Source organism: Theropithecus gelada, chromosome 14, assembly GCF_003255815.1.
Source record: "Theropithecus gelada isolate Dixy chromosome 14, Tgel_1.0, whole genome shotgun sequence".
NCBI lineage: Eukaryota > Metazoa > Chordata > Mammalia > Primates > Cercopithecidae > Theropithecus > Theropithecus gelada.
In genome coordinates this window covers 110,191,033-110,212,371 of record NC_037682.1, presented here as the reverse complement: position 1 = coordinate 110,212,371, position 21,339 = coordinate 110,191,033, and the positions used below count along the sequence as shown (strand labels likewise).

At 49.2% G+C, this 21,339-nt stretch overlaps 1 protein-coding gene across 2 annotated transcripts; it reads left to right on the top strand.

Annotated features, from left to right (window-relative positions):
- Positions 1-241: 241 nt before the first annotated feature.
- Positions 242-21,273, top strand: TREH (trehalase). 2 transcript variants are annotated; one of them, XM_025355996.1, is made up of 15 exons: positions 242-369; positions 15,990-16,090; positions 16,233-16,377; positions 16,461-16,548; positions 17,426-17,526; positions 17,687-17,779; positions 17,908-18,024; positions 18,136-18,258; positions 18,504-18,553; positions 18,686-18,880; positions 19,469-19,686; positions 19,951-20,062; positions 20,416-20,528; positions 20,767-20,820; positions 21,064-21,273. In XM_025355996.1, the coding sequence occupies exons 1-15, from the start codon at positions 281-283 to the stop codon at positions 21,214-21,216; spliced, it is 1,752 nt and encodes a 583-aa protein (XP_025211781.1). In that variant the 5' UTR covers positions 242-280; the 3' UTR covers positions 21,217-21,273. The 2 variants fall into 2 exon arrangements, with proteins under 2 accessions (XP_025211781.1, XP_025211782.1); XM_025355997.1 differs by lacking the exon at positions 17,687-17,779.
- The last annotated feature ends 66 nt before the right edge of the window (positions 21,274-21,339 follow it).

The following is a 21,339-nucleotide window of genomic DNA, read 5'->3' as shown; positions in this document are numbered from 1 at the left end:
ATTCCCCACCGCCATCCCCATACTCTGAGGGAAGGGCCTGAGCCATTGGCAGCAGCTGAGACAGTTAAATAGAAGAAGCAAAGTAGAAGCAGGGGAGGTGACCACTGTGCCCTGAGAGCAGGAGGGGCGAGCAGGCTGCACACAGACCAAGCACACGTCCCTCAGGTGGCCACGCCTCGAAGGCTGGACTTCGGCCGACTTGGACAGGCAGGCGAGTCAGGCTGTGCCCAGCAAGCCGAGGGTGCCTGGGCTTGCTCATTCAGTCACATTCACAGCCACCATGCCAGGGAGGACCTGGAAGCTGTGCCTGCTACTGCTGCTGGGGCTGGGACTGGGGTCCCAGGAGGCCCTACCCCCACCCTGTGAGAGGTAGGGTGTGGGGAAGGCAGCAGGAGAGGATGGCAATAAGAGGGAGGCTGGGATGAGATCTCAAGCTCTGGGGTCAGTACTTCAGAAGGAAAAGAAGAGATTATAAAGGAAGGAAAGAGTAGGGAAGAGAAGAAAATCAGGATTCCTGTGTAGCAGGCTCTATGCTGGGCACTGCACCTGCAGTCCTTTTTTTTGTTTTTGTTTGTTTGGGTTTTTTGTTAGAGTCTTGTTCTGTCGTCCAGGTGAAGTACAGTGGCACCATTCCACTCACTGCAGCCTAGACCTCCCAGGTTTGAGATTCTTTTTTTTGTTTTGTTTTTTTGTTTTTTTTGTTGAGACAGAGTCTCGCTCTGTCGCCCAGGCTGGAGTGCAGTGGCCGGATCTCAGCTCACTGCAAGCTCCGCCTCCCGGGTTTATGCCATTCTCCTGCCTCAGCCTCCCAAGTAGCTGGGACTACAGGCACCCGCCACCTCGCCCGGCTAGTTTTTGTATTTTTTTTTTTAGTAGAGACGGGGTTTCACCGTGTTAGCCAGGATGGTCTCGATCTCCTGACCTCGTGATCCGCCCGTCTCGGCCTCCCAAAGTGCTGGGATTACAGGCTTGAGCCACTGCACCCGGCCAGGTTTGAGATTCTTGTGCCTCAGCCTCCTGAGTAGCTGGGATCACAGGCATGCACCACCACGTCCGGCCTGTCATTGACTTTTACCAAAATTTTCCACCTTTGGAAGGGAATTAGTCTTGGTGACTGTGCTGGGAATACAAGCGTGAGCCACTGCCCCCTGCCAGGACCTGCAGTCCTGATACCAGCTGCAGCTGCCAGAGCCTGGCCTGAGGTCTAACACCCTGTTGGCCTGACCCACCCTCCCTCCCTCTCCTCCTGCAAGCTGCCCCTTGAACTGTGCAGGCCTCTTCCCAGGATTGTTCTAGCAAACTTTCTGCTCCAGCTTCCTAGCCTGGGTGTGAGAGGCGGCCTAAGGGCCTGACCACAGCACCAGGGCTTAAGCCCTGACCCTAATACTCTCCTTGTGACCCAGGGCAGGTCAAAGCTCTTTCCTAACCCTGAGTTTCCATCACCAGGGACAGAGATGAGTGACCCTGTCCTGCCTCCTGGACTCAGGCAAAGTCTACCCTTCATTCCTCATGGATTTATGGAGCTGTGGCCACATCAACCACTTTACCAGCTCCTGCAAGAACAATAATAATAGAACCAAAACAGCTGGGCATGCTGACTCACGCCTGTAATCCCAGCACTTTGGGAGGCTGAGGTAGCGGGGGGATCATCTGAGGTCAGGAGTTCGAGACCAGCCTGACCAACATGGTGAAACCCCATCTCTACTAAAAATACAAAATTAGCCGGGCGTGGTGGCACACACCTGTAATCCCAGCTACTCAGGAGGCTGAGGCAGGAGAATCACTTGAACTTGGGAAGTGGAGGTTGCAGTGAGCCAAGATCGTGCCATTATACTCCAGTCTGGGCAACGAGAGTGAAACTCTGTCTCTAATAATAATAATAATAATAATAATAATAATAATAATAATAAAAGCAAAACAGTAACAGAAGCACAGTTTGAAGTAGAGCGAAGTTAGGACCCGCTGGTGCGGGTGAGCGGAGGGTGTGTTAGAGAGGACGGGGAGGAAAGGTGTCTCTGAGGAGGTGATGTGTGAGCAGAACTGTGGTAAGAACCATCGTTGAGCTGACCTGGGAGAAGACAGTCTACGCGTGGAAAGGGCCGTGCAGAGGCCCTGAGGTGCTGTTCAGGGATTGGGAAGAAGGCCTGTGTGATTGGGGCAGAGTGGGAACAGGTCTGGGGAGAGCGGGGCTCCAGGCAACAAAGTTTGGGCTTGGGCTCCAGTGGTAGGACTACAGTCAGAGACAAGGGATTCAACCGGGGGTGCGTGTTAAGGGCGAGTTGACGGTGCTTGCCCATGACAATTGTGGAGTATAAAGGGGAAAAGTGTACCTGGGAGAGTTAATAGGTTTTGTCCTGTGCGATTGTAATGACGACTTCAGAGAGACTGGGTGGTCCAGTGTTTTGTCAAGCATTAGGCTGTTTGCCAAACGTAGGGGAAGATGACTTTATTGGTGATCCCTAAGACCAACCTCAGGCCAGTGATTCACTAATACTTCCAAACGGTTATACCATGATTATGGTTTCGTTCTTTTTTCTTTTTTTGAGATGGACTCTCGCTCTGTCTCCAGGTTGGAGTGCAGTGGCGCAATCTCGGCTCACTGCAATCTCCACCTTCTGGGTTCAAGCAATTCTCCTGCCTCAGCCTCCCCAGTCGCTGGGATTACAGGTGCCTGCCACCAGGCCTGGCTAATTTTTGTATTTTTAGTAGAGACAGGGGTGTTGCCATGTTGGCGTGATCTGCCTGCCTCGGCCTCCCAAAGTGCTGGGATTACAGGAGTGAGCCACCGCGCCCGGCCTTGATTATGGTTTCTTACAGTGAAAGGATACATGTTAAAAGCCATCGGAGGTGAAATATTCTAGGGCCGAGTCCAGGAGAAAATAAGCTCAATCTTCCAGTTTTTCCTCTCCCAATGGATTTATATGGACAGTACTTGATTTTTCCAGCAATAACATGGGACAGCACGCATGAAGTATTGCCAACCACAAAATCTCACCTGAGTCTTGGTGTCCAGTGTTTTTATTGGAGGTCAGTGATGAAAGCATGGACTACTTGTGTGGCTGACCTCAGTTACTCACTCTCCAGGTCTTCAGAGGTCAAACTGATACTGGGTGGCCAAAGGCCCCTGCCAGAAATCACATTATTAGTATCATATATCTGGCATGGCCCAAGGTCCCAGAAAAACAAAGACTTATCAGGCAGCATATTTCAGTAATTTAAATCTTATCTCTCAGGGCTGGTCACAGGCCAGAACTTTCTCTGAAACGTGCAGGGTTTGAACACAGCAGACCTGCTGAGTCAATCCTTTCATGCACAAGCCACTTCTTGCATAATGAAGAATTTGTTTCGTCTTTGTCTTGGGTTCCTCCAAGGTCACCTCTAAGCTCTTGGAATCTCCCAAGTGATAGGAATATCTGTTATTCCTAGTGGTCCCTGATTACTGTTTTTTGTTTTTGTTTTGTTTTGTTTTGAGATGGAATCTAGCTCTGTTGCCCAGGCTGGAGTGCAGTGGCAAGATGATGGCTCACTGCAATCTCTGCCCTCAGGGTTCAAGCGATTCTCCTGACTCAGCCTCCCAAGTAGCTGGGACTATAGGCATGCACCACTATGCCTGGCTAATTTTTGTATTTTTAGTAGAGACTGGGTTTCACCATGTTGGCCAGGCTGGTCTTAAACTCCTGACCTCAAGCGATCCACCCACCTCAGCCTCCCAAAGTGCTGGGATTACAGGCATGAGCCACTGCACCTGGCCTGATTTTTTGCCTGTCTCAACAAACAAAAAAATAAAACAAATAAATACCAAGTCCTGGTTGGTGAACACATTGATGAGCCAGGAGGGGAAACGTCCTGGTTCCATGGGGAAAGGACACAGAAGCTGTTCATTCAGGGCCCCCCTAGACCTTGCCCCATGTGTCTCTTCATTTGGCTGATCCTGGCTTATATTCTTGTAATAAAACTACAGCCCTAAGCATAACCGTAAGCTTTTCTGAGTCCTGTGAGTTCTACCAAATTATCAAATCTGAAAGGGTTATGGGAACCCCTACATTTGTAGCCTTTTGGTAAGAAGTGCAGGTGGCCTGGGGACCCCTGAACTTGTGGCTGGTGTCAGACGTGAGGCCGTCTCACTCAGGACTGTGCCCTTAACCTGAGTGTGGATTCCGCACTAACTCCCAATGGTTAGCACCAGGATTAAATTGCAGTATTGCAGTTGGTGTCAGAAAATGTGGATTTACTAGAATGACCCTGACTCACTGAAACATGTGGGTTGGGAAAAGAAAAGATGAAAGGGCAGGGGATGAGAAATCTTTCATTCTTGAGTGGCTACATGGTCACTCATGGTGTGAAGAACAGTCATGCTGCAATCAGTTACTGGAGATAAAAGTTACCAATGGAACTTAGAAATGATTGATCTCTAACTTTTGGGGAGTTGGCCCATGTGCATAGGAAAATGTATACCACTAAGAAGAAAAGCAAAAATACAATCCCTATAGATTTTTATCTGTAATAGTCAAACTGAAAGTAAAAGATGGGCCATGCTTAGATTCTGGTCGGTGGAATTACAACCTCCAGTCCTGCACTGTGGTACCAAAAGCACCTGCTGAAGCCCTGATGGGCACTGCAATGAGATTGAGAGAATATAAAAATGTGGCCAGGTGCAGTGGCTCACACCTATAATCCCAGCACTTTCGGAGGCAGAGGTGGGCAGATCATCTGAGATCAGGAGTTCAAGACCAGCCTGACCAACATGGAGAAATCCTGTCTCTACTAAAAATACAAAATTAGCCGGGCATGGTGGTGTGCACCTGTAATCCCAGCTACTCGGGAGGCTGAGGCAGGAGAATCACTTGAACCCAGGAGGAGGAGGTTGCAGTGAGCTGAGATCGCACCATTACACTCCAGCTTGGGCAACAAGAGCGAAACTCCATTTCAAAACCAAAACAAAACAAAACAAAAAACTGGTATGCGCTTGAACAGGTTTTATGTGGAGTGTTGCATCTCTTCTACCTGAATGTATTACAGGGATGGATATTGTATCTGACCAGGAAACATTTAGACTACCTAGTATTGTAAAACAGAAGGCATGGACATCCACTCATCAAGCAATATTGATTAGACATTCCAAATGGGAACCAATAAGATTGCCCAGCTCCACAGAGATTGTTAGCCTTCTCTGGAGCATAGACTGGACTTTATAGCAAAGGTCTTAGAGCACCTCCTGGCACAAGTGCTGGGACTTTGGACTAGAGAATTTCCGTGTGAGAGGTAATTATTGGCTCGCTATCAGACATTATTTGAAATTGCCCCTATGACTGAAGGATGTAAGATAATCTTGAAACCTGAAATACCTATAATATCTTAGGTGATGTTGGAGAAATGCTCTCAGAGAGTGGGCAGGGCCCAGAAGAGTTCCATAATGAAGTGGAAATGACTGGATCAGGAATAAGCTCATGGGGGAATGCAGAGTTATTCAGTGTATTCAAGAGCAGAGAGATTCTCTTCCCCTAGGACTGACTTTGGACCCACTCATTAGATTCTATTGCCAATTGGACAGTGCCCTATTGACAGCTCTCAATTGACCAACAAAGAGCTATTTGGCTTATGGATGGCAGTCCCAAGGTGAATGAACAGCCTACTGTTTGGAAGGTTGTCACTCTGATCAAAGAAGGCAAGAACAAATCAGCTCTGTGGGCTGAATTGCATACTGTTTAGGTTTTTACTAACTCTTGGACAGTGGCCAATGGCCTGGCCATATGGTCAGGCAGAAGGACAATGGGAACCTTGTCTATATGGAAATCACAACAGGAATTTTAGGAGTGCATTAAAGCAGGTTATGTTGATGTCCATCAGAAGAACCCCTTTCTAGGATCAAAAAGGAACTGGGGCAACAAGCAGGCATCCCTGTGTGCTCGCTTGAGGTGGCCACCTGTGTTCATGAGATAAATGGACATTGCAGGGCAGCAGCCATGCAGAGAAGGGCTGAATTTAGACTTAGTCCTCTTGTTCCCGCCGAGGCACAAAATGCCAGTAAGTACTTTTCTGTCTGCCAAAAAGAGAAAGACTGCACACGGCTGTGGGAAGATGACCTTGGAGGGAAGGCCCTGCACATACCTGGCAAGATGGACTGATTCTGGTAGGCCTGGAGGGCTACAAATGGGTCCTGACAAGAGTAGACACTGATTCTGGACTGGAGTTTGCATGGCCAGTGGTAGATGCAAATGCTCAAAATACTGACACTGTAAAAGGGTCAGAACAAAAGATACTCCACCAATTTGAACCATTGAGTTATATTTCTTCAGATCAAGAAACACTTTCATCTTCAGAGGAGTGGTTCCATAGAGAATTGGGATGGGCAGTTGAAGCATGTGCTATCTAAAACAGCAGGGAATAAGGGTATGAAAGGCTGGCTTACGTGCCTTCACAAGTATGTGCTCACACTCAGCATAAGGGGGCTGAAGGGTTTGTCCCTATTAGATAGATTCTTCTGCTTTTCTGGAAGTTAAAGGGAAGAGAGACTGGGGGACGATGACTAGCAATTCTTCCCATGTGGTATGACTATACCATTTTCTTTCTTCCCCACATTAACTAAACTTTCTTTTTCCAGATGATTCAGTGGTTCCAGTAAATCCCAGTGGTCCCAGGACTGCAGATACATAGGATAAGAGTAGTTTACACACCACAGTTCTAGTGTTATGATATTCTGTGTTTTTTCTGTGTGCTTACTATTACCAGTGAGTTTTGTATCTTCAGGTGATTTCTTTTTTTTTTTTTTTTTTTTTGAGACGGAGTCTTGCTCTGTCACCCAGGCTGGAGTGCAGTGGCCGGATCTCAGCTCACTGCAAGCTCCTCCTCTCGGGTTCACGCCATTCTCCTGCCTCAGCCTCCCGAGTAGCTGGGACTACAGGCATCCGCCACTTTGCCCGGCTAGTTTTTTGTATTTTTTAGTAGAGACGGGGTTTCACCGTGTTAGCCAGGATGGTCTCGATCTCCTGACCTCATGATCCGCCCGTCTCGGCCTCCCAAGATTTCTTTTTTTTTGAGATGGAATCTCACTCTGTCACCCAGGCTGGAGTGCAGTGGTGCGATCTCAGCGTACTGCAACACCTATTTCCTGGGTTCAAGCAATTCTCATGCCTCAGTCTCCCAAGTAGCTGGGATTACAGGCATGCGCCACCATGCCCAGCTAATTTTTTGTATTTTTAGTAGAGATGGGGTTTCACCATGTCGGCCACGCTGGTCTCGAACACCTGACCTCAAGTGACCTGCCTGCCTCAGCCTCCCAAAGTGCTGGGATTACAGCCCTGATCCACTGAACCCAGTGATCATTAACTTTTTTTTTTTTTTTTTTTCCTGAGACAGTGTCTCACTCTGTTGCCCAGGCTGGAGTGCAGTGGTGAGATCTCAGCTCACTGCAACCTCCACCTCCCTGGTTCAAGCGATTCTCCCACTTCAGCCTCCTGAGTACCTGGGACTACAGGTGTGTGCCACCACACCTGGCTAATTTTTTTGTATTTTGTGGTAGAGACAGGATTTCACCATGTTGGTCAGGCTGGTCTCAGACTCCTCAAGTGATCTTTCTACGTCGGCCTCCCAAAGTGCTGGGATTACAGGCATGAGCCATTGTGCCCGGCCCAGGTGATTTCTTACTGCGTGTTAACATCCTATTCTTTCTGACCAAAGTACACTCTTTAGCATTTCTTGTAGGACAGGTCTGGTATTGACGAAATCCTTCAGCTTTTGCTTGTCTGGGAAAGTCTTTATTTCTCCTTCATGGTTGAAGGACATTTTCACCAGATATACTATTCAAGGGTAAAAGTTTTTTTTTTTCCTTCAGCACTTTAAATATGTCATGACATTCTCTCCTGGATTGTAAGCTTTCCACTGAGAAGTCTGCTGCCAGACATATTGGAGCTCCATTGTATATTATTTGTTTCGTTTCTCTTGCTGCTTTTAGTATCCTTACTTTGTCCTTGACCTTTAGTTTGATTATTAAATGCCCTGAGGTAGCCTTTGGGTTAAATCTGCTTGGTGTTCTATAACCTTCTTGTTCGTGGATATTGATATCTTTCTCTAGGTTTGGGAAGTTCTCTGTTATTACCCCTTTGAATAAATTTTCTGTCCCTATCTCTTTCTCTACCTCCTCTTTAAGTCCAATAACTCTTAGATTTGCCATTTTGAGGCATTTTGATTGTATTTTCTAGATCCTGTAGGTGTGCTTCTTTGTTGTTTATTCTTTTTTCTCTTGTCTCCTCTGATAGTGTATTTTCAAATAGCCTGTCTTCAAGCTCACTAATTCTTTCTTCTGCTTGATCAATTCTGCTATTAAAGGACTCTGATGCATTCTTCAGTATGCCAATTGCATTTTTCAGCTCTAGGGTTTCTGCTTGATTCTTTTCAATTATTTTAATCTCTTTGTTACATTTATCTGCTAGAATTTTGAATTAGGACTGCAGATACAAATGCAAGAGGCAGGAATTACTCCTAAGCAAGAAAGTATAACTATATTCTTCAACTTTTATGTGAGAATTCCTAAGGGTCTGATGGGGCAGGTTGTGCCTTCACCTTATCTAGCAAAAATGGGGCTAACAATAAATACAAATATATTGCCTACTGCTCAAGATAGCTTACTAGTTCTGTACCTATGTAAGCCTGCCCTGTATGAATGGGAGTGGACCGAAGGAGAAGCATTTACAAGACAAGTGTTTCTACCTACAATCTGGATAAACACAGTGGCCTAACCCAATGTTCTTTCCAAAGGTGGAAAAGTTTGGGTATCAATGGAGAACAAGAGGTGTAGTAGCTGGGAATAAATGAGTAAATCCATGCATTAATAAGAAATGCAATGAGGGAAGTCCACTATTACATTAATGCTTAGAAAGAAGATCAGAGAAAAAGATGCTATCGCCTCTTCATTCAACTATACTTGACGCCTGAAAGGGTAAAGCCATATTTTGCCAAGACCACTCCTGCTCTGGAAACTGACAAGATCAAAGGGGAGCCTGCCAGCCTGAGTGGCCTTATCCTGGGAGACATTTTGTCATATGATCTGGTGATGAACAGGACTAATTATTAATGACAATAGGACTCTAGTAATGTGTGAACATCTTTTGACTCTTAATTTTCAGGTTACATCTACCATAGTGCAATATGATAAAGCACTGGCGTTGTTGGCAAGATTATAATACTAATATTGAGGGTCACATGTATTGGGAAATTGAGCTAAAAGCTTCCCATCTCTACTTCCACACTGGCTCCTCTAAATTTTCAATATATTCATGTTGATACTATCCCTTTGTCGTTACAAAAATGCTATTCCAAATGCAGTTGCTCAGGAAAGTATGACTGTTTTGCTACAAGGGATCTATGGTAAAGGCTAGGGACTGGACTGTTGTATAACAGAGTTTGTCCGTTCTTTGACCCAGGTTGCTGGGAAGTAACTTCTAAGCTCTTGCAATTTCCTAAATGATAGGTGTGTCTTCAGTATTCATGATGAGGCTCTAGATGGATTATACTAATTAGCTGACTCAGGATGAGGACTGGACATGCCAGAAAGACCAACCTGTGTGTTTGGAGAGGTGGGGCTTTGATCCAAGTGATATCAGCCTGACCTCCCAATCTCTGAGTAGGGGAGTGGAACTGGAAATTGATTTTTTTTAAATAAAAAAACCTTACATTTATTTAATATTTAAGACACTTGAAGCCCCTCACTTAATCTTTTGTTTTGTTTTGTTCTTTTTTCTAATTTTTAAATTTTGGAGGTACATAGTAGGTGAATAGATTTATTAATTACATGAGATACTTTGATACAGGCATGCGATGGGTAATAATGACACCAGGGTACATGAGGTGTCCACCACCTCAAGCATTTATCCTTCGTGTTACAAACAATCTGATTATACTCTTTTAGTTATTTTTAAATGTACAATTAAATTATTTTTGGCTACAGTCACCTGTCGTGCTAGCAAATACTAGGTCTTATTCATTATTTCTGTTTCTGTGTACCATTAACCATCCCCACGTCCCCCTGATGCCTGCCACTATACCACTACCCTTTCCAGCCTCTCCTAATTGTCATTCTACTCTCTATCTCCATGAGTTCAATTATTTTAATTTTAAGCTCCCACAAATAAGTGAGAACATATGAAGTTTGTCTTTCTGCCCCTGGCTTATTTCACTTAATATAATGACCTCCAGTTCCATCTATGTTCTTGCAAATGGCAGGATCTCATTCTTTTATATGGCTGAATAGTACTCCATTGTGGATATATACCACATTTTCTTTATCCATTCATCAGTCGATGGACACTTAGGTTGCTTCCAAATCTTGGCTATTGTCAATAGTGCTTCAATATATTGATTCTTTTCTTTCGGTCATATATCTAGCAATGGGATTGCTGGATCATATGGTAGCTCTATTTTTAGTTTTTTGAGGAACCTTCAAACTGTTCTCCATAGTGGTTGTACTAATTTACATTCCCACCAACAGGGTATGAGAATTTCCTTTTCTCCACATCCTCACCAGCATTTGTTATTGCCTGGCTTTTGGATAAAAGCCATTTTAATAAGGATGAAATGCTATCTCATTGTAGTTTTGATTTGCATTTCTCTGATGATCAATTATATTGAGCACCTTTTCATATGCTTGCCATTTATATGTCTTTTTTTAAAATTTATTTTCTTACTTAAGGAAATGTATGTCTGCTTTTCAGTAATGTCTATTCAGGTCTTTTGCCCATTTTAAATTGGATTATTAGCTTTTTTAATAGAGTTGTATGAGTTCCTTATTTATTTATTTATTTATTTTTATTTTTTATTTTTTCCGAGATGGAGTCTTGCTGTGTCACCCAGGCTGGAGCGCAGTGGTGCAACCTCTGCCTCCTGGGTTCAAGCAATTCTCCTACCTCAGCCTCTCGAGTAGCTGGGATTATAGGCATGCACCACCACACCTGGCTAATTTTTGTATTTTTAGTAGAGACGGGGTTTCACCATGTTGGTCAGGCTGGTCTCAAACTCCTGACCTCAAGTGATTGGCCTGCCTTGGCCTCCCAAAGTGCTGAAATTACAGGCATGAGCCACTGCACCCAGCCCATATGAACATTTTAACAATATTGATTCTTCCAATCCATAAACAATGAACATGGAAAATCTTTCTTTCTTTTTTTTTTTGAGACATAGTCTTGCTCTGTTGCCGCCCAGGCTGGAGTACAGCAGCACAATCACAGCTCACTGCAACCTCTGCCTCCTGGGCTTAAGCGATCCTGCCACCTTAGCCTCCCAAGCAACTGGGACTACGAGTGCATGCCACCACACCCAGCTAATATTTTTGTTTTTTTGTAGAGACAGGGTTTTGCCACCACGCCCGGCCAAGGTTTACCAGTGTTTTGTTGAGGATTTTTGCATCAATATTCATTAGTGATACTGGCCTGTAGTTTTATTTTTTATTTTTTGATGTGTCTTCATCTGGTTTTGGGATCAGGGTAATACTGGCTTTGCAGAATGAGTTTGGAAGTATTCCCTCCTCCTCTAATACATCTTTTTCTCTAAATGCTTCTCCTTGTTAAAAGTAAATTTGTAGGCCAGGTGCCGTGGCTCATGCCTATAATCCCAACACTTTGGGAGGCCGAGGCAGCTGGATCGTCTGAGGTCAGAAGGTTCAAGACCAGCCTGACCAATATGGTGAAACCCTCTCTCTACTAAAATACGAAAATTAGCCGGGTGTGGTGGCACATGCCTGTACTCCTAGCAACTTGGGAGGCTGAGGCATGAGAATTGCTTGAACAAGGGAGGTAGAGGTTGCAGTGAGCCGAGATGGTGCCACTGCACTCCAGCCTGGGCAACAGAGTGAGCCTCAGTCTCAAAAAAAAAAAAAAAGTAAATGTGTTAGGGATAAAAGACTTTAAGGTGAAAAAATAGGATTAATAAATTCAGCATGTTCCATGATGGGGGAACCTATCTCCCTTAGAGTTTTTTCTATCTCATGGACAATATTTGTTCCACCATGTATGCTGTTGCCATTTTGCATTAAAGGCCTGAGTGCCTTTAGGATACATGTTTTGTACCCAGAATTTGTGAGTTCCCCATACTAGGGTTAGATGAGTGGTCATCACACCTGGGTGTAATTAGTTTGAGTATGCCATAAAGCCTCCCATAGCCTTCCTTGTCTCAGCATGGGGCTGTTCCCCAGGAGAATTTGGACATATCATGGGATGCCTACTGCTTTACTACTATAAGAAACCCATTTGGGCTGGGCATCCTGGCCCATGCCTGTAATCTCAACACTTTGGGAGGCCAAGCCAGGAGGATCACTTGAAGCCAGGAGTTCAAGACCAGCCTGGGCAACATATTAAGACCTGGTCTCTACAAAAAAACATAGAAAAAATTAGGTGGATACGCTGGCATATGCCTGTAGTCCCAGCTACTCAGGAGGCTGACATGGGAGGATCACTTGGGCCTGGGAGATTGAGGTTGCAATGAGCTGTGATTGCACCAGTACATTCCAGCCTGGGTGACAGAGTGAGCCCTTATCTAAAAAAATTAAAACTAGGCCAGGTGCAGTGGCTCACACCTGTAATCTGAGCACTTTGGGAGGCTGAGACGGGTGGATCACCTGAAGCCGGAAGTTTGAGACCAGCCTGACCAAATAGAGAAATCCCATCTCTACTAAAAATACAAAATTAGCCGGGCGTGGCGGCGCATGCCTGTAATCCCAGCTACTGCTACTCGGGAGGCTGAGACAGGAGAATCACTTGAACCCGGGAGGCAGAGGTTGCAGTGAGCTGAGATCGCGCCATTGCACTCCAGCCTGGGCAACAAGAGCAAAACTCCGTCTCAAAAAAAAATAAAAAAATAAAAAATAAAATAAAATTTTTTTCTATTCTGTTTAACAGCTTTTCATCCACAAAAACAAGGGTGATCTGCATTTGTGCATGGAGCTCATTGGAATAGGCTGGCCATGCTGCTGCTATATTTCGTTCATTTTAACCGGAGACCTTTCTAAGCATTCAATGATCAAGGTTTACAGTTACACAGTGATTACTCTGCCAGGAGTTGTAAACCACATAATCCAAAGGCCCCAAAAAGAGTAGTTCCTGGAAATTCCTTCCCAAATGGTCTCCTTCGTAGTAGACGTAACCTGAAAATTAAGAGTCAAAAATCTCTGGCACATTGCTAGAGTTACATTCTGTTGTCAGCAACTGGAGCAGCTCATCCTCATATCATATGACCAAGTCTCAGAGCAGTGCCACTCAGGTTTGCAGGCTGCCATTTGACCTTGTCAGGGCCCAAAAGCAGGAGTCGTCTTGGCAAATGAATGGCTTCCCCCTTTCAGGCATCTGGTATAATCATGCTAAGACACAATCTTACTCTCTTGTTTTGAGTCTCTCCAGGCACCTACATGATATTGCATTCCCCTCATTGCATAACCCATTTACTCATTCCTTTACCCTCAGCTACTGCGTCTCTTCCTCACCATCTGTCATTGATCTTTTTTCGTTTGTTTTTGTTTTGAGGTAGAGTCTTACTCTATTGCCCAGGCTGGAGTGCAGTGATGCAATATTGGCCCACTGCAACCTCCACCTCCCGGGTTCAAGCAACTCTCCTGCCTCAGACTCCCAAGTAGCTAGAATTACAGGCATCACCATACCCAGCTAATTTTTGTATTTTTAGTGGAGACGGGGGTGTTGCCATGTTGGCCAGGATGGTCTCGATCTCCTGACCTCCTGATCCACCTGCCTCAGACTTCCAAAGTGCTAGGACTACAGGCATGAGCCACCACGCCCAGCCTATCATTGATTTTTACCAAGTTTTTCCACTTCTGGAAGGGACATTAGGCTTGGCCACTGTGCTGATCCACATTGCCAGCACTAACAGTACTGTTGCAGGTGTCTTGCCCTCAGTCCGCTGCCAGTCATGTAAGGAAGAGTTACAAAGGTGCGGAACTAGTGGGCTATCTTGACCACTAGGCAACATGGCTTCATTCACTAAGAAGCCAAATTTAGCCAGATACTGTGAAGGCACAACACATCCCATCAGACCCTTAGTAAATCTGGCATAAAGGTTTAAAGGTACAGTTGCAGTTTTTCCTTGAGAATCGTCCCTTCTTCTGACACCCACATTTGCAGTTCTAGTCCTGGGGCCACTGTGTTGGGCAGGAAAATGTAGTTGAGATGATTTGGGAACAAATCATATAGTTATACCAACAACTCCGCCCTCCCTCTTCCCAGATCCCCCAGAAAAATTAGGGGAATCCATCCAATGGAGACCTCCCTTTGCTCCTCTCAAGTTGAATGTGAGCACACACTTTTTTTTTTTTTTTTTTTTTTTTTAAAAGACAGAGTCTTGCTCTTGTTGGCCAGGCTGGAGTGCAGTGGTGTGATCTTGGCTCATTGCAACCTCCACCTCCCAGGTTTAAGTGACTCTCCTGCCTCAGCCTCCCAAGTAGCTGGGATCACAGGCGCCTGCCACCACACCTGGCTACTTTTTGTATTTTTGGTAGAGATGGGGTTTCACCATATTGCCCAGGCTGGTCTTGAACTCCTGACCTCAACTGATCCACCGGCCTCGGCCTCCCAAAGTGCTGGGATTACAGGTGTGAGCCACCGTGCCCAGCCAGAGCACACATTTTTGAAGGTATGTAAGCCACCCCTTCATGCTTTTATCTCCCTCCCCCCACTATAGACAGCAAACGTTTCAACTATCTGTTCCAATTTTCTATCAAAGCGCTACTCTGAGGATGGTATGCAACACCATATGTCCATTTGCTGTGGTATTGCTTGCCCCGTTGCTGAACGCTAGATGCTGTCAATTGTGTTCTTTGATCTGAAGAAATATAACTTGGTGGTCCACACTGGTACAGCATCTTCTGTTCTAATATAGCATCTTGTAGTATTTTGCACATTTGCATCTACAACCTGATATGCAAAGCTACTTTAATGTGCCCTTTACATTTCCATAGGGTTATGCCCCAGGTGGGCAACACTTTAGTAGTTCAGTTTTTCACTGCCCATCTGCCAGGCCATTGGCTACGGCCCATGAGTCAGTAAAAACCCAAACACAGGGGCTTTTATCATTTGATTCTTCTATCACTGCAAGGAAAACAGCACGCAATTCAATCCACTGAGATGATTTGTTCTTACCTTCTTCAAAGATTTTCCATCCTCAGTCAGAGTGCAAAGGCCTTCCAAACAAGGTCTTTCTACCTATAAACCAAGCAGCTTTTGTCATTCAACCAAGAGCTGTTCAAAGGGCCCCTATGTGGCACTAGGATCCATCAGCTCCTCGGTGCTTCCAGAGTTGACCCAAGGGGGAAAGAGGCTTCCTGCTCCTGAATACCATGAGCACCTCCTTGCATTCCCTGAGCAGCACGCTCCTGAATAAACCGTTTCCATTTTATTCAGAAACTCTTCTGGGCACTGCCTTCATTACGGAGTGTTCCTCTGACATCACCCAAGACATTATGGCTATTTCAGGTTTCAGGATTATTTTGTATCCTGCAGTCATGGAAGCAGTTTCTGGAAACACTCAAGAGCCAGCTAGTAATTGTCTCTCAAATGACCTACACATACACTGCACCTGGAAATGTTCTGGCCCAATCTCAGCGATCACCACTGAGTGCACCTCCCAGGTTTCTGCCATAAGCCCTTCCGATTGAATCTACACAGGGCCATTGTACAGAGAATTGGCCACACCAGTATGATTAAAGTGCTAACCTCCCTTTGTCTACCAGCTATTCTACACCATCTCAAATTAGCCACCAGTGTGGGCTCAGGCAGTCAGACAGGCACTTTATTGCCCGAAGACCCTACTTGTTCCCTCAGTCCTGTATGTCACTCCAACCCACAAACTCCTAACACACACACACACACACACACACACAGCCCTTGTCCAGTCCCAGGGAACATGCCTTGACCAGTCTGCCACAGACTCTAGCCTTCTCTTCTGTCCCAGTGGGGTGCTGGTGGTGACCTGACCTGCTCCTATCCCTGTCTCTGCAGCGAGATTTACTGCCACGGGGAGCTCTTACACCAAGTTCAAATGGCCAAGCTCTACCAGGATGACAAGCAGTTTGTGGACATGCCACTGTCTATAGCTCCAGGTGAAGCACCTAGGACTGAACCTCCTCTCCAAAGAACCTTCTCTCCAAAGAAGGCAGGGGGCAAGAACAAGCAGAGAGGCCCCTGTGATCAGGGAGTGGCTTGTGACACCCTGCTGACCCCTCCCTGCTGCCTGCTCTCCAGAACAAGTCCTGCAGACCTTCACTGAGCTGTCCAGGGACCACAATCACAGCATCCCCAGGGAGCAGCTGCAGGCGTTTGTCCAGGAACACTTCCAGGCCAAGGGGCAGGAGCTGCAGCCCTGGACCCCTGCAGACTGGAAAGACAGGTATGACTCTGGACGGGGAACAAGAGAGGGTCCCTTCCAACTGAGCTGCCTCCCTGAACCCTGGGGGGCCTGTGTTCTTCCAGCCCCCAGTTCCTGCAGAAGATTTCAGATGCCAAACTACGTGTCTGGGCAGGGCAGCTGCACCAGCTCTGGAAGAAGCTGGGGAAGAAGGTATCAGCGTCCTGGGCCTGCCCAAGGCCTGGCCAAGGGAACTGGAGAGAGGAATGTGCCTGGGACCCACAGTGTCTCCGGAGCACAGATCGGGCTTCTTTTTCTGAGAAACCAGTTCCTGACCCCTGGGTCCCCAAATAGAAGCCCTCTAGAAAGAACTTTTGAGATCAGAAGCGCAGCATCTACTTCTAATGCCTCGCCTCCTCCAGGAAGGCTGCCCAGCCTCCCTAGGAAACCCCAGCCTGCCCTGCCACCTCCAGGCTGCCCAGTACTGGGTAGATGTTCACTGCCTGCTGGGCTGTCTCCTTCCTTGAGCTCCTTCTCAGGAGGCCTCCGTCTCAGGAAGAGTCAGTGCTACTGCTGCTTGGGGCCAGGCCCTGTGCTCAGCCCTGTCCTGAGCTACTTTGCACATCTATATCCCCTCACCTGGGGAAAGGGTTTGGGGTTTTACCCCTACCTGGCTCCGAGAATGGGGGTGATGGGACAATCCTCTGAACCTGGTTGGGTGGTGGCAGCAAGGATGGGGAGTAGAGGGGAAATGGGGGGCTGGCACCCCCTTACCCACCCAGCCCACCCTGGGTCTTTGTAATGGCCGCTGCTTGGTGGATACCTGCCCGGTGCCTGGCTGAGTGGTCGGGTCTTCTACCTGGCACCAAGTTGAGCCAGGACTCCCAAGGCCAGAAGGTGACAGATGAGGACCCCAGGGCTCCCAGCGGCCAGGCCTTTATCACATGGCTGAGCAGCAGGGGAGCCAGAGCTGAACCCAACTGCCTGGCTCCAAAGCCTGTGACTCCCGGAGCCTCAGATTCCCCAGCTGCCTGCGGCCTCTGCTTCCATGGGGATTCTAGGCTCCCCTTGCCCTCTCTCCTGATTCCAGATGAAGCCAGAGGTTCTCAGCCACCCTGAACGGTTCTCTCTCATCTACTCAGAACACCCCTTCATTGTGCCTGGCGGTCGCTTTGTGGAGTTCTACTACTGGTGAGCGCCCAGGCCTAAGAGACCAGGGGGCCTGCAGGACTGGCAGTGGTGCAGAAACCCAGGGCCAGCAGGGTGTCTTGAGCAGGGCAGAGTGCCCCACTGGCTGGTGTGCAGGGCAGAGGGAGACAGTAGGGTGGTGCCTAAGCTGCCCCTTCCCCAGGGACTCCTACTGGGTCATGGAGGGTCTGCTCCTCTCGGAGATGGCTGAGACGGTGAAGGGCATGCTGCAGAACTTCTTGGACCTGGTGAAAACGTGAGAGGGGGCCAGGCACTTCCAGCCTAGGTGGGGAGGATTGGCAGGTGTGCCATAGGCCTGGAGCTGGATTGCCTTGGTGCCAGTTGCTGGGGAGAAGGCATCTCAGCAGGCCTTCCTCTTGGCAGCTATGGGCATGTCCCCAATGGCGGGCGCGTGTACTACCTGCAGCGGAGCCAGCCCCCACTCTTGACCCTCATGATGGATTGCTACCTGACTCACACCAACGACACCACCTTCCTACAGTGGGTACCACCCTTCTTGTGCTGCTCTGCAGACCCACCCCCCACCTCAGACCTCTCAGGGCTGGGGATGGGCAGCGCGCCTGGGCTGAGGTGTTGTCTGCTTCACTCCAGGGAGAACATTGAGACGCTAGCCTTGGAATTGGACTTTTGGACCAAGAACAGGACTGTCTCTGTGAGCTTAGAGGGAAAGAACTACCTCCTGAATCGCTATTATGTCCCTTACGGGGGACCCAGGTGAGGAACTGCACAGCCCACCCCTCAATCTCTTACCTGCTCACTCTGGTTAGAGCATCACAATGCCCCGGGCAGGAGGAGGAGTGACTTAGCCTGACCTCTCAGATGGTGACACCGAGAGCCCTCTGCAATCCTGGGCTGTGGGGGCCCAAGGGCAGTTGGATCAAGATGGCTCAGCCTCCTCTTGACCACAGAGGGGCTTAGTAGCTACTAGTGCCGGGCTGCCCACCTCTCCTCTTTGCCAGGCCTGAGTCCTACAGCAAAGACACAGAGTTGGCTGACACCTTGCCGGAAGGTGAGCAGCAGCAGGGTGAGGGAGGGCTGGGGGCAGGGCGGCTGAGCACCTCTGTGTCAGGCTCTGGTCTCCTGTCATTGGCTGCCTATCCTGCAGGTGGGACTGGCTGGGTTCCCTGCTGTGTCCTCACAGGAGACCGGGAGGCTCTGTGGGCTGAGCTCAAGGCTGGGGCCGAGTCTGGCTGGGACTTCTCTTCACGCTGGCTCATCGGAGGCCCAAACCCCAACTCGCTTAGTGGCATCCGAACCAGCAAACTGGTGCCTGTTGACCTGAATGCCTTCCTATGCCAAGCAGAGGAGCTGATGAGCAAATTCTATTCCAGGCTGGGTGAGCACCCCAGGAGGGAAGGGTAAGCAGGGAGTCTGGTTTCCTGCCTCAGACTTGGCAATAGAACTGGAAGTAGGACCCTGGGGTGACAGGCCTTCAGCAACCCAGCCTGTCGAGCCCCGCCCTAGTGGACGCCTGCACTCACATTTGTGTACCAGACAAGAGGACAAACGGAGCCCACCCTAATCCCCTCTTCCTCCCTTTCTTACTGTGAGGATCTCTAGGGTCTGTGAGGGGAACCCTAGTCCACACATCCAAAATCCATCCACTCCCTCTCCTCAGACAGCTGTTCTTGACCCCCTCAGAGCTAGGGGAATCCACTCAGCCAATACCATTGGGAGGATAGACCCTGGGACAGATCAGCTCCAGTGGTTCCCTGGGAGCAGTGTGGGGCCATATGCTCAGGAAATTCCAGGACCTAGAGACCAGAAGTGTGGTCGGTTCCAGGTCGGCACATCCCCTTGGTCATCAGGGTGTCTTAGCCCTTGCAGAGAAACACAAAGGGTGGAGGCCAAAGTAGAGCCACGAAGGGCTTGGGGCCCGCAGGCAGGGCGCTGGCTACTGGGTCTAAAGGCAGCACTACCCCAGGCAACGACTCCCAGGCCACAAAGTACAGAACCCTGCGGGCGCAGCGCTTGGCCGCCCTGAATGCAGTCCTGTGGGATGAGGAGACCGGTGCCTGGTTCGACTACGACCTTGAGAACAAGAAGAAGAACCAAGACTTTTACCCATCCAACCTCACTCCACTCTGGGCTGGGTGTTTCTCTGACCCTGGCGTGGCGGACAAGGCTCTGAAATACCTGGAGGTGAGGACACAGCAGGTGGCTCGGGTCCACTGCAGGCAGCACCGCCCCCTCCCGACCCTGAGCAGGACCTGCAGGGGAGGCCGCTTCCTCCGGCTGTGCCTCTTGTCCCAGCCTGCGGGTCCTGCGGAGCCACCGGGGGTCAGCTGTGAGCCAAGAAGAAAAGAGTCAAGAAGGGGACATCTGGCTTCCTGTGGGGCCCAGTATCCTGTCCTGGCTCCCAGTCCAGCCCCACTCACAGTCATGGGAATGTCTGGGACCTTCTAGGACAGCCGGATCCTGACTTACCAGTATGGAATCCCGACCTCTCTCCAGAAGACAGGCCAGCAGTGGGATTTACCCAATGCCTGGGCCCCCCTGCAGGACCTGGTCATCAGAGGTAAGGAGGCAGGGCTGGCACAGCCAAGGGCCCTCCCCAGGGTGTAGAGGTGGGCCTCCCTGGTGCTGGGGAGGCGTTAACAAAAGATGCAGGCCCCGTGTCCTTTCTCTCACTCCTCTGCTCTCCTGGCCTCCACTCGGCAAACATTTATGTCCACCCGACCTGTCCAGTGCAATCAGTCCTGTTTGCCCTTCAAACCAGCGCCCTCGATTAAGGGCAGTTTGGCCCGTGGTCTCAGAAAGGAAGTCTTAGGACCCAGGCCTCTTTCCCTCCTTGGGGAGAGTAGGGTGCAGCCTCTGCTCTGTCTGGGATGGGAGACCTGGAGGTTGAGTCCTGCCTGCGATGGGGTCTAGGCCTGGCCAAGGCACCTTTACCTCGGGCCCAGGAAGTGGCTTTCCAGCTGGCTCAGAATTGGATCCGAACCAACTTTGATGTCTACTCGCAAAAGTCAGCCATGTATGAGAAGGTGAGCAGGCCTGAGCCCTCCCGCCACCCCCAGGGCGTCCCAGTGTTGAGGTGGGTCAGGCTTGGCAGCAGGGCCCAGGGCCAGCACAGCTGGGATGGTGGCGGCACCCAGTGGCCGCTCCTGGGCACTGCAGGGGCTGCTGGGCAGGCAGAGCAGCTTCTCCCCAAGGGCTCCGGTTGTTTGTTGTTCCTGGAGCTGGGGGCAGTGCCTGACCTACACCCCACCCGCTTGTCCCCAGTATGACATCAGCAACGGTGGACAGCCTGGTGGGGGAGGAGAGTATGAAGTTCAGGTGAGCAGGCCAGGGGTGGGCTGGCCAATGCCCTACAGGGAACTCCTGGGCTCTGCTGCCCACGACCCCCACCCCAGGCCTCAGTGTGCTCACCTGCATGTCGGCCCAGGGGACGAGCTGACTGGTGCTTCCTGTATCGCTGGGGTTAGGCAGGGCCAGTGCCCCTGGGGAGAGAGCCCACAGCCCCCACCAAGGGTCTGGGGCTTCCCCAGAAACCGGGCCCCACTGCCCCGCCTCTCCCAGGAGGGCTTTGGCTGGACGAATGGCGTGGTCCTGATGCTGCTGGACCGCTATGGTGACCGGCTGACCTCAGGGGCCCAGCTGGCTTTCCTGGAGCCCCACTGCCTGGCGGCCACCCTTCTGCCCAGCCTCCTGTTCAGCCTCCTGTCACGGTGACAGCCCTCCCCTCTTCACCTGGCCCCAGCTCCTGTCCCATTAAACCTCTGCACCAGTTCCCATCTTCCCCTGCCTCTTCATGCCCTCCTACCTCCCAGCCTGTCCTCAGAGTGAAGTGGGGGG

Coding starts and splice junctions, on each gene's coding strand:
- TREH (XM_025355996.1), top strand. CDS start 281: ATGCCAGGGAGGACCTGGAAGCTGTGCCTGCTACTGCTGCTGGGGCTG. Junction 20,529..20,766: donor AGTCAGCCATGTATGAGAAG/GTGAGCAGGCCT, acceptor GCTTGTCCCCAG/TATGACATCAGCAACGGTGG. Junction 20,821..21,063: donor GAGGAGAGTATGAAGTTCAG/GTGAGCAGGCCA, acceptor CGCCTCTCCCAG/GAGGGCTTTGGCTGGACGAA.